Source organism: Grus americana, chromosome 3 (genome assembly GCF_028858705.1).
Source record: "Grus americana isolate bGruAme1 chromosome 3, bGruAme1.mat, whole genome shotgun sequence".
NCBI classification, from domain to species: Eukaryota; Metazoa; Chordata; class Aves; order Gruiformes; family Gruidae; genus Grus; species Grus americana.
Window position 1 is genome coordinate 126,299,303 of NC_072854.1, and position 12,955 is coordinate 126,312,257.

A 12,955-nucleotide genomic window follows, 5' to 3' on the forward strand; every position below is an offset into this window, starting at 1 on the left:
CACCACTAAAGCTTTTCTGTCCCAAAATCAACCGCCAGGTAAAAATTCCTTGCTTAGTGATGAACAAGACGCTGAATAACATTAGCGGTCTTGGGAATTCATAGCTCACTGTGCAAATAGCCAGAAATTGCAGCCACGTATCAAGATTATTTAATTGTATTCAGACGTTTGGACAAGTCCAGAAAAATAGCATTCCCAGTTTGGCTCGTCTCTGGCGCTTCGCCACCTCGTCACACAGGGTGCTCTTTGAGGGTTGCTACGCTCTCCTTATCAAAACAGGAAGGAAAAGATCTGATGCCAAAGAGGATGCAGGTCTCCAGAAAGAATGAAAAATGAGACGCTGGCAGGAAGGGGGTTGGTAAGTGCTGAGACTCATTTGTCCAGTCCGATACTGATCCTTGCTGTCTTCAGCCCCTGCTCCCTTGCCAGATTAGAAGGCACTGATTTTACCATTTCCTCTTTACCTGTTTTAAATCTCGGGGCTTGGAAACATGCTGCAGTGGTCACCTTGGCTGACTCTTTTAATGCGCGCTCAGAAAGGTGGCGGTTTTGTTAATTCTCTGTACGAGCTTGTTTACGTTTTAACACAAAAAAACCCGCAGGAATTAAGTTGCCATGCAGTGATGGATGAGTGATTTTTCTAAAAATGTCCTGAAACAGACATGAAGTCAAAGCCACCTGTCTTCCTCTTGGGACTGGGAAACTCTCCATGAGTTGAATGAGTAAGACGACCTGTAGCTACGCTGAGCTTCTGCGAGGGGCACTGGTCTGCATCTGGTCCCGGGCATGTGCTTCCCCTGGTGCAAAGCAGCAACGCGTGTGTAGACGGAGCAGCTTCAGAAAGGTGACTGTAGCTCCTCGGCAATATGTTGCTTCTAGTGAACACATTTGCTCTGATTTTTGCTGCTTATGTGACATTCTGAAAGATGTAAAACACAAAAACGGAATGTATGTGCTCTGGTGAGAGAGCGCTGGCGAGCTGACATGAGTTATGTTTGTGGTCTGTATGTAGGAATTACGTCGTCACCCCTGCCAGCTTCTAAAAGCCGAAATCAGTCTGGTCGAACGAAGAGTCAGTTGACAATAAGTGTAGCGTGATATGTTATGAAAGGAAGCGTTGTGGTTTAAGATGCTTGCATTTCATTATTTTGTTCATGGATTTTAGGAATGTAAACAGTTAGTACATGGGCATTTGTGGCAATCTACTGCTTAGGATACGTTTTGTTAGGGAATACTACGCTGGGCTGCTGTGTGAATTCATGCTGAGTCATAATTATTATTTGGGTTTACAGTGGTTGTATTGTAGGTTCTTTTTAACTTACAGAACAGTGCTTTATCAGAAATAAACTCCAAAGGAAAAACATTAGACAAAAAAATGCCTATTTGTCATGTTATATAAGGTCTCCTTTTGATTGTTTTTTTAATGCTAAATAATTTGCCACCTGAGAAGATGTCATACATTGAAACATATTTCTTTTCACGTAAACCTCTTCTTTCTGTAGCATAGCAGGGTAGTATCTATTTCATAGTCCTAAATAATCTACAACAGATTTCTTCAGATTACTTTTTAAGTCTTCGGGCTCATGTATGTTCTACGCTGACAGAGGCCTCTGACAAATATATCCGTCCACTTCAGTTGTTTTTGCCTTTGGAAACTGCCTTTTATGGTCTTGATTTCAAGTCTATTGAAACCAATGGGTGATTTTTTCCCCTTATTTCCAGCAAAATGGGAATCACGCTCTTTGCAAATAGAGAGATCTGTTCGAAGAACTGAAATATTCTGAGCCTTCCATGGAGAAGGCGGCAGCCTTCTGCTGCTGCTTGTTTGCTCAGGATTGGTTCTACTAACAGTACATACTCCGGATCCTTTCTGTATTTTGTAGAAATTTATTATTAACAGGTCATCTTGTATAATGCTAATCATGCAAGCATCACATTCACTGTATAATGACCAGAAGTTTAATCGATCCTAAATACTTCAGAAATGATGTCACAAAATCATGAGCACAGCTTACGTTATTTGATCGAAGATGATTTGTCAGATGGTGTTGTAACAGTATGTGTCAGTTAATTGCAAGAATACCGAAATGATGCAACTCCCAAAGACGACTTTTTTTTTTTAAATCAGGAGAAGAGTAACACTTTTTTTTTTTTTTACATGCAAAAGAATTTAAGGAAAGTTAATTGCCATTTGCAGAAAATATTGACTTTTCATAGACTAAGGAAAGACTGCCATGTGTCATGGAGAATATGTAGCATACCCAAGAAATTTGGCCTGTAGAAGATAATGTGAGAATAAGACTGCTTGAGATGTGCCATTTTGTTTAAATTCTCTTCAGAAAAAGAAAACATAAAATTGCTAAACACAGAAAAATTCCTCTCAGGAAAGACAGTTTCTGACAAGTTCTTTTCAAGGCAGACATACAAATTAAAAAGCGTTAAGATTACGATGTCTTCAAGATAAAATTTGTTCTGCAGTGCTTGCCTTATGCTATTCTGATTTAAAGTGTTAAAGCCCATTTTAAAATATTTGTTTTCAAGAACTTTAATCGTGTATAAGCAAGAACCTTTCCCAGACAAAGATTTAAACGGCAGTTGTGTTGAAGAGGCGGAACATGGCAGCCATACAAAAATTAACTACAAGTGGCTTCCAAAGACAAATGGGATATCGGAAAGCATTGAAAAACGTGCTGCCACGGTTAGCTTTTAGGTATAACCAAGCAAAAGAAATAACCACGGAACTGCAGTGCAGGAAGGTTCTACAGTGTTTAAATTCCTTTGCATTGTAGATCCATTCTATCTTTCAGGGTCAAACTGATACATGAAATGACAGCGTGAAGTGTGGAGTGTCGACTTCAATTTTTGAGCACGTTATCACGCTGTTAGTACAAGTTGGATTAGAATTCTTTGCTGTAGCGCCCAGAAATTTTGTTTTCTGGGAGGGAGTTGTTTCATGAGATTTCTTTTTTATCGCAACTGGCCGAAGTCAGTTGACAGCCAGATGGCAACGCAGCCAGGCAGGCGTTGAGGTGGCGGCCGAAAGCTTCTGTGGAGAGTTCCTCGTATGGTACACTTTTCAGGGAAAGATGCTGAAAAGCTCTTTTGTTGTGCAAACTGTTGGCCTGTGAGCCACTTACTCTCTGTAGATGTGTCAGAGAACAGGGTGCACTCGCTACTGGGATGGTTCTTTGTGGCTACAGTCGGTCTGGAGGGTGGGAAGGCTAAGGTGGTATTGCCCGTGAAGAGGAGCTAGTTACGCAGAGCCCATTGATCCTGCCGTTGTGTCTAGCAGCTGGTTCGTGGGGGATAGCAGTTTAGCTTTCATGCAGTTATCAGAGAGGGAAGTTTTGTAGGGAAAGAAGTCTGGGCTGCGGTGCTGGCAGCTTATGATTCAAAAGCAGCTGCTAATGTAACAGGGGGTTGCTCCACTTTGCTTACTGTTTCCCCTTTCTGGCTTTGAAGCGGAAGCACGTGCTTGCCATGCTGCTTCTTGCGATACCTGGTGCCTCCATACCTCCAACCAGCTGCCAAAATCTCCCCCTTGCCATCTTTACAGCTTCTACAAGTGGTTACGCACAAATCCGCTGTCCGCCGCCGCTGCAGCGGGGTGGCCTGCAGACTGCCGCACACGACCCTTCCCGAGGCTCCTCGACCTCCTCCTCTCTTTCAGCAGGTCTGGGGAGAGTGAACACCAGGCTGAGAGTTGGGTGGAACATCGACTCGCCCTTCCCTTGTTCCTGATCAGCGTCTCTGGATGGATGGTTGATTCCTTTGAAGAAGCCAGGGGACTGCCAAGCGCTCTGTCTCCTGCTCTGCTTGAGCCTTTAACAAACAGCTGACATTTGAAGGAAGACTGTTGAAAGGGACACATCTGTTGCCAGGAGGAGCTGACATAATCCCTTTCAGTGGTTCACTGTAATCCCTTCAAAATGAATAGATGGTCAATTCCAGCGTGATTATTCTGAGACTGTCTTTAAGATGCTTGTGTGATTGGCCTTGGGTTTTACCACGCTCCATGCAATGGAAGGAGCCGGGGCTGGGTGCGATTCCTCTGGTTTCACCTCTCCCCTGGCCCCTTTGTGCTCCCCCCGTCCGGCCCTGCGGCGGGGGATCAGACCAGGTGAACAGTGCACGTAGCACTGGAGTAGAGTTATGTTGTGAATTCAGTGAAAAGGCTGATCTGCTGACCTTATTCAATACTGAATGCAGCACAGCTCTTAACTATGGTAGGTCTGGTTTGTTAACAGATTAAATCCTTGAGTAGCGTTTAATAGTATGTTGAACTTCAGGTAGTGATTTCCATCACGAGTTCATGTTTTAAATGGTCAAATATAGTTGCAGATCGTTGTGAATTAGTTGCCATCTATAATGAGACTCCTGATGCTGACTCATGTTGTGTACTGGTAGCTGACTGGTGGTGCCTTCCTTCTGAGATGGCTCCAGGCAAGCCATGACAGGAAGCCCTAATATATTTACAGCTGGCTAAATTGCTCACGTTTGTGACTACTTGATGCTTGAAAAACTTCACGTTCTCGCAGTGAATAGGAAGCATCTTCAGGGAATGCTGTGATTTAAAACTAAAAACTGAGCCTTGCCTTTTTCATTAGAAAAGTTAGGTTTTTAGTGGTTACTGTAGGATGAAGACTTAAGGCGGTTCTGTTTCTGACTTGGCTGCATTCATGATGCCACAGACAATGTTAGAGCCTTTATGGCTATCTGGTGGGAAAAGAGAAAAGGCTGTAATGTGGTCGGTTCAAATAATAAGTCAACTCTAGGCTTGTGTTTAGGCGCAACTTTGGAAAGGTTTTAACGGCAGTAGAGAGTTGCTGCAGCAAGGAAGGGGCTGCATGCTGCCTTATTGCAGCAGTTGGGAGGTTACGAGATCTGAAAATACGAGAAACTTCGCAGAGGACAGAGAATTAATTCCACTTTATTCGTTCAGCTGCTGGACAGACTGGGAGTATTTAATCTGAGAAACCTACTGTTTGGAGGCTAATGTGGAAGGTGGAAACCTAGCGCCCAGTGTGACTGGGAAGAAGAGAAGGATATTGCCTTAAGTTAGGTCTGTGTACTTCTTAATCTAAAATTTCCATTTCCTGGCACTGAAGTGAATTAAAATTTGCAAGTCTTGTGTTTGTGTACTTGAAAAAGGGGCTCAGTTGAAACATGTTGCTCCTGAAGGGAGGAGAGAAAATACAGGACAGGGAAGTGGTGAGATGTATGCCAAGGTACGTAGGTAAAGGTGTGAAGGATAAGGGAGTAAAAAAAAAAAAAAAAAAGGCAAACGGAAGACTGTACTGAGCAATTACGAGCTGTTTTAAGGAACTGAAGTGAAAAGCTTTACCAGAACCAGAAGGGATAAGAAGGCTACAACAGCTGTAAAGACATAGTAAGACTTGCATCAGCATTGTGCATCTTCTTTAGCAGTGACAACTCGTATTGTTGTTTGCCTCCTTGCACTTAGCAAACCTAGTAACACGCGAAGACTGGGGAAATTACTTAAAATTGAGTATTTTCTGCTTCTGACATTGGAACTTCTTCTCTTTAATAAAGAAAGCCCCTTGACAGTGTGTTCCACTGTGAAGCACCATCAGTTATGAAATGTGATTTTAATCCAGGAAGACAAAATCCTAATTTAAGTAATTGATAGGCTATAATGAAATCTGGAATGGATTTTGTTCACCAAAAGTGTGCTCTGTTTTTTCCATATACTTGTCACGCTCCTTATTTAAAAATGACAAATTGTGTCTCTCTGAACCGTGTATTTCCTTCTGAATGTATGTCCATTTGGGTTTTTTACTTATGTTTCATACATCTTGATACCAATAAGAACAACAAATCCATTGTGTCATTATTTTAGAATTACCTGAGTTATTTAGAAGTAACTTTAAGAAGGCACATTCATGTTTGAAATTAATTGGATGGTGTAAGTGTGATTATTGTAGCTAGAGACTGTAATGGATTGCTCATCAGAGATTTAGGCCTAGTAGAGCTGATCCTTCTGCTTAGTCACAGCTTGGAAGAGAAATGCGATTTTTCTACCTTTTCACACTTGTAGTCAGCTTCTCTGTTTTGAATTCATTAACTATTGAAATGAATTACTGGATATCTCTTTCTCTCTACTTTACAGGTACAGAAGAATTACTGTGCAGAAGGATTGCTATTAAAAAATTGGCCGTAGTTTTGGATTGTAGTCAAAGACCTCACATAGATCAATTGCTTTCTTTTTATTTAAAACTTGAACAGCAATCCACGTGATCAAAAAAAATTATTTAAATTTTATTCTTTTAATGGTTGACGTGAAATCTTGGCATGGTTTCTCCTAATTTCAGGTGTTATTTTAAAATGAAAAATATTTGATTTAAATATCCTGGGAGATGTTTCTTAGACCGTCACGTGCACACACCCAATACGCACAAGTACAGTGTGTGCATAGGGGCGTGCAGCTTTTTATTCCCTGTGGAGTAAGTGTCAGCCCAAAAGCATGTTTCCTGCTACTGAGTAGATGGCTGGAAGACCTGAGTTGTCTGAATTCCAGAGGTGTCTTGGTCAGGTTGTAGAGTTTTGGGTGGCTGATCCAGTTTTTCGCTAGTTTCAGGTGCCTAACCCGGAGCATAGGTTCTCTATTCCAAGGTCAGCACAAACAGACCAAAACCCTGGACTATTTGCTGGGGTGGCTGAGCAACAGGGCATGATTTCACATCGGGGCTGACAGGATCTAGCGACTCACTGAAAGGGGTGGGCGTACTCCCAGCCTGGTGCTGTGCTCTGTTTGCTGGTGTCTGCTCCGGAGCTTGTCTGACCCACTCAGAGATTACGTTCAGATCATTAAGCCAGCAGAAAACGAACCAAAATACAAAGTGGAAAAGTCTTCCAACCTTTTAGGAAGCTGAACCAGCTAACAGGGCTAGATGAACAGCCAAGTCAGGCCAAGGGAGGAAGTGGAACCTCCATGTTCAGGGACAGCACGCCATAGCATGAAACTCCCCCTCCATCAGGTCAGTGAGAATTGCAGCTGTATTGCGTTTCAGAGGATTACAAGAATAAATGTAAGGCGATAGAGGCTTTAAAAGAGGAAAAAACAATGCGATGTGATCTGCAAGATGCAGTCAGCCGTGTACTGGATAGAGCTTGGTACCGCTCTCCGAGCACCCAGGTCAAAGCTTCCCTCTAAGGAAATACCGCTGCCCGTAACCACTGTCAGACGCGTGTGATGATGCAATGGCTTTCTAGCAAGGCTCGTCCGATGGCAGTGGCGCATGTATTTTTCACCGTGTAAAGCCAGCGTGGGGGCCGGATTCATCCTTTGTGCAAAAGGAGGAATTAATTTACCTGTGTCTAGCAGGGCGCTCAGTGGCTCTCTTTTGGAGGTGCCGCTTCGTGGGAGCGCCGAGTGCCGCGGTGAGGTGCGAGGCCGCTCCGTCAGGACGACGCGGGTTCCTCCTGCTGCTGTTTCTCATGGTCAGGAAGACATTGCTCACATCTCGCCACAGTGACTCAGGGGTGTTTGAGAGTCAGCAGGTGGAAGATCTTTGTAAACTGTAATGCCAGTGGTACAGTATGGCTGGGAGCTCTGACCTTGACAGAAAGGAGCCTATGGTATGGATGTAGCGTATGGTAATTCGTTCTCACTTAAGGTATACTTAATGGAGTTGGCCTCTTGTAAGCGGAGAATGAAACTTCTTTTAAATTGATCAGAATGATGCTGCGCAGCAAAGGAGGGTGCGAATTTCTGAGGTAGAGGAAAATTTCCAAAAATACAGCATAGGAAAATGTTGCCTGCAATTCTTTGAAAATGCTGCTGTACTGAGCTGCCTAATACTAGTGGGACTCAGGGTCGTGTCTTGTGAGCAGCTATGAAACTGTTCTGACTTGGACTGGAAAGCTGTTTTTACTTCGTCTGCCCGGGGTTTTGTTTGTTTGCTCTGAGGCGCAGGAGTAGCGGTAGAGGAGATGGCATCACGGCAAGCCTTTTCGTTAGGTTTCATTAGGGACACTGCCAGGGTTTATATATTGTTGTAAAGCAGTTTGTCAAGCAAACTTGATGCAGTTGCTGCAAAGAATGTCCAAGGCAGCGTACCTTGCAGACTTCATAGTTGGTTTCTGCTCAACAAAACGTTTCCCAGACATCAGGCTAGCAAATGCTGTACTGCTCAGAATACAGCCCTAGTGCTAGTCTCACCCACTTTAAAATTAGTTCTCGTCCTCGTGTCCAAAATCGGGATTGTGTTCCACCTGAGCTGGTGTTACAAGGCAGTTCTCTTTTAATTGAGTTGTTCCGTTCAAGTGCAGTCCAAGACCTAATGCAAAAAGCAGCCGCCCATTTCCTTCTTGCTTTGTTACTTTTCGTCCACCACAATATCCTAGTGCTGGTTTAGTGTCCCTTCTGAAATAACTCTTGCAGATGGAACTCTTCTAATTATATGTTTTCTTTTTATTTGAGAAAGTAAATGCTACAAACAGTCAAATCCTTCAGTTCTTTTAAGCTGTGGTATAATATGTTGAGACTGCAGATTTAATATGTTTAAATAAAAAAGCTAGCCAACATGGAAGGTTTTTGTACTGGCACAAAACAGGAATTATTCTTCCTCTGAGAATGACTATAAGTGGCTCCAACCCTTACTTTTTACATTGCAAGGGGAAGTCCAAATAGGATGCGATTTAAAAAAAAAAAAAAAAAAAAAAAAAAAAAAAAGAAAAAAGTTTGTAATCTCTGGTGACTAAACTTGCCCGGGCTGCATTTCCACGCCTCTTCCACTCACTTGACGTCATACTATTTTTGTCCCTTTCTAGCTCATTGACACAATTGCCTCAGAAATCGGAGAACTGAAACAGGAGATGGTACAGACAGATCTCACAGTGGAAGATGAATCTGCTGATTTGCAAAGGTGATTAAAATGTTTATTTTCACAGTTACTGAAGGTGTACCATGACAGGAATGTTTTCATTGTGCTCTCTTCTTGGGTGGCTTATATCCTAGGACTTTTCATCCTAGCAACGTAGGGGATGTAGATAATCTTGCTCTTGATTCAGGGAATTTGCCTTTGTGCAGGAGGAGTGCCCAGAGATTGAGTTGTTCTGTTTATTTGTCTTAATGTCTTCTAAAAGCAACTGAACTTCGCTTCTGCTTCCTTGTTACAAACCTTGGATACTGACGAATGTCTAAAGCAGGAAACTACTAATGTTATTCCCATTGTCTATGGCAATGAGCTTTGCTCACGCTGTAACGACAAAAAATGTACATTGCTCCAAGTCACTCTGTATGTATTCAACATACAATAGTACAATTTACTTATGTTCTCAGGTTAGGAAGTAAAATACTGACTGTTACAAGCTGATGCTTTTGTGAGTTGTGTGTTTAAGTTCGCTTATATGTGAGTATCTTGCACATAAAAAAAAAAAATAAGTAGATGGGGGCATTTTCTTAACCTTAAAATTATTTGACATGCATACTACAGCACAGATAAAAGTTCTGGATTGTTAAAATAGATCATGCCATGTAGGTGTGGACCGTAGAAATGTGCAATGTTAAACTTGTACCTTTTAGCGGGCATAGTGCAACCCCAGGATTTTGGCTTTGCTGTGGCTGTTGTGCTTGATTGGCAATATCTGTTAAATTGACATCTGGAGGATATTCAATGTTTTAATCGTTGTGTTAACAAGAGAACGCATTTTTGTGCTTACTGTTGAAACGCTTGTTGAAAGAGGAAAGCAACCGATGCAGGCATTCTGTTTTATCTGACTGCGCAATCTGGGCCAGCTCTGGAGCTGGTGGGCTTTGTTCTTCGAGGCAGTGATTTAATGAAGTGGATAATAGTTTGCTCTTTAGAATTACATCCATGGGTTTTTTAGGTTTTTTTTTTTTCTTTCTATAAATACTTTTAAAATGTGCTAAAACTTTTTACAATATATATTTAAGTCATTTAAATAAAACACTGAGCAGTGCCTTTTGTTGCCCAAGTGGTAAAGAACAGCTGAACTAATTAATTAACATCCTTGGCTATGCCACTGGTTGCACATTATTCAAGTTTTAAAGCTTTTGAAAGCACGGTTCTTTTGCAGGGGCGGAAAGGATACTTTCTCCATGTCGATGGGTTCAGCTAATTAATTTCAACAATCATTAGCTAATTTTGAGTTAAGAAAAGGCTTCTTGTATCTTTGAATACACCATATGCGTGAAAGACTAAGATCTGGTTCTAAAATCTTGGTGGAAACACTTAGCTGGAAACAGTCAATTAAATCTCCCCTTTTTACAGACCATGGGGATTTTTTTTACTGATTTTTTTTTTTAAACTGAATTTGTTAATTTTGAGTGCAAAATAGGTTTTGATTAAAACGTGTAAGTAAAGCTAACATAAGTGAATAATGCAATTTTGATGACTGCTTAACTGAATTAAATTTCACATTGAAATAATTGCCATCCAATAAAAAAAGAAATTCATTCTTTTCTGTCACTTTTAAGATGATAAACGTAAAGTATGAAATCTGAATAAATTGAGGTAAGTTTTTGTATGACTACATAATTCTGAACTGTGTGCTTCTATGTAAGGAAGAAGTTGTATCAAAGATGGTATAAATTTATATAATTAGTTATGCACTGATATATTTTGTTTATATAGAGCTACCTAGCAAGATTACAGTAATTTCAACTAAGGTTTTCCAGAGTTCTTATTTAAACTAGAGTTCCCACAAGGATGTGTTTACTGTCCTAAGTTCATTTCTTTGTAGTTAATTTAAAACTTTGTAACTAACGTAGGTTGCTTTTATTATTGTCTGTTCTGCTGTTCAGAAGTTGGTATCTTGATGTGGCATTTGGATTCGCATCTAGAGAAATTTAAGCTGAAAGGACTGTCTGTTTCCTTGCTGGTTTTTTTCACCTTAGCATATATCTGCACGCACCCAGAAAAGTTTTAGAAAGGCAGCAGTTGCAAGAGCTCTCAATTGTATTCAAAAAAATAAGCACGTGAAGTAGCATGTCTGTACCTTTAGTGTTATGGTGTGTGGGTTTTGTTGGTTTTGTTGGGGGTTTTTTTGTGGTTGTGTGGTGACTTTCAGATTTATATTCTTCCCCCCAGTTATATTTTGGACTTGTCTCCCTCTTTTACATCTGTGGCCCAAGCAGTACTGAGAATGATTCAAGTAACTGGGCCTACAAATTTGGCTTGTAAACGTGTAAAAGCTAGGCAAAGAAAGAGGCTTGTAAAAATGTGTTTTAAGTGAGGTGCTCACGTCATCCGTTTCAATGTTCCACGGTGTTTGACGCCTGGGCTTTTTCCCAGCGCAGACACATCTCTCAGTAATGCAAATGAGCGGAGTTGTCAGAAAAGGCCGTAATTGTGATAAATTTCTGACCTGCGCTGTACAGGTGACCTTCAAAAGGGTAACTGGAGAGCTTCCACGTGCAGCGGCAGCCCAGGCCCACGTAGGATGGGGGAGCACACGTGATGTGGCTGGTGGCATCCAGGTGGTCTTCTAGGAGGCACTCGGTCTCATTACAGTAGTAATGAAAAGGAAAATAACAAGAAGAGAGGGAAATAAAACCCAAGACGGACAAGTGATGCAAATGAGAAACAATTGCTCACCACGACTGATGCCCAGCCAGTCCCTGAAGAGCAGCCCCCCAGCCAACTTTCCCCCTAGCTTACATGCTGAGCATGACATCACACGGTATGGAGTATCCCTTCGGTCGTCGGGGTCAGCGGTCCCAGCTGTGTCCCCTCCCAACTTTCTGTGCACCCCCAGCCTACTCGCTGGCGGGGCGGTGTGAGGAGCAGAACAGCCCTTGACTGTGTAAGCACTGCTCAGCAGTAACTAAAACATCCCTGAGTTATCAACACTGTTTCCAGCACAAATCCAAAACATAACCTCATACTAGCTACTGTGACGAAAATTAACTCTCCCCTAGCCAAAACCAGCACGCTGGATTAACTGTGGGAAGCCTTTGGTGGGACCGAACAAGTTTCACATTCATCTGCAATTTTAGACAGATTTGCTTTACCTGCCTGTTGCTGTTCTTTTTGCCCTTGTGACTGGGAAGGAAACGAAGAATATTCCTTGCTGCTGAGTGACAGCGGAGTGGGAGAGCGATGAATCTGGACACAGAGCCGTGTTTTGCAAACTTGTGCACCATGACAAAGAGTGGGCAGCAAAGCTTGTTAAGTTGCATCGCTGGGGAGATGCTGAGCATCCTACTGCCATGGGCAAAGAGCAGAGCTCTTCTCCCTCCCCCGGGGTAACATGATCTTGGTGTGCAAGCACCCTAAAAACAGAGACCAATCCAGGCAAAAAATGGAGCGAGGAAATGCGGACACATTCACGTGCAAGTTAGAGTCCTTATCATCGTTATAGTATCACACCTGGTCTGTCACTGTGACCCTCCTCCTGGCTAGTGAGTGCATCGGGGATGACAGGCTAAATCCAGCTTTGCTCTTTCCTTTGGGCTGAAAACCAGCCTTCTCCACAGTGAGGGAGCATCCCTCAAATTTGATGGTCATCTAGGTCCTTCCTACAACTCCTTTCATGCCTTCAGAAGGGTGGGTAAGTTCTTCTGCAGGGGGGGGGGGGTGTGTGTAAATCCTACTGCAGCTGTCTTAGTTTGATTCAACACAGCAAACCTACAGAACAGCGTTAGTCGTCCCGTGAACGCAAAGCCGGATGGACCTTCACTGTGTCCGTAATCCCGGATAGAGAAGAGTCCGTTCCTCAGGCCAGCGTTTGTCAATGCAGGAGGTTGGCGGTTGTTTGAGAGCAGATGGGCTCATTGTTCCAAGTCCTGCAAAAACAATGGGAGAAATATTAGAAGTTTAGGTTTTACAAGGTTAGAGCAAGAGGCAAAGATAGGATTTGAGAGGCCAAAAGAAAATTGCTGTAGTGAGCAGGAGGGTGTGATCGAGGTGTCCGTCACAGCCCTGTGGGTACGAGGGAGAGGATCATCCTGGTTACAGGCTTCAACCTG

At 42.5% G+C, this 12,955-nt stretch overlaps 1 protein-coding gene across 9 annotated transcripts in view; it reads left to right on the forward strand.

Annotated features, from left to right (window-relative positions):
* Positions 1 to 12,955, forward strand: part of RIN2 (Ras and Rab interactor 2) — a 79,794-nt gene that overhangs the window by 33,539 nt on the left and 33,300 nt on the right. For 8 of the 9 annotated variants that reach the window (XM_054822228.1, XM_054822229.1, XM_054822235.1 and 5 more), the window contains one exon: positions 8,794 to 8,888. The exons of the other annotated variant lie outside the window; for it this stretch is intronic. In XM_054822228.1, coding sequence (XP_054678203.1) covers positions 8,794 to 8,888 — 95 coding nt within the window. The remainder of the gene's footprint in view (positions 1 to 8,793; positions 8,889 to 12,955) is intronic. 9 annotated transcript variants of the gene reach the window in all.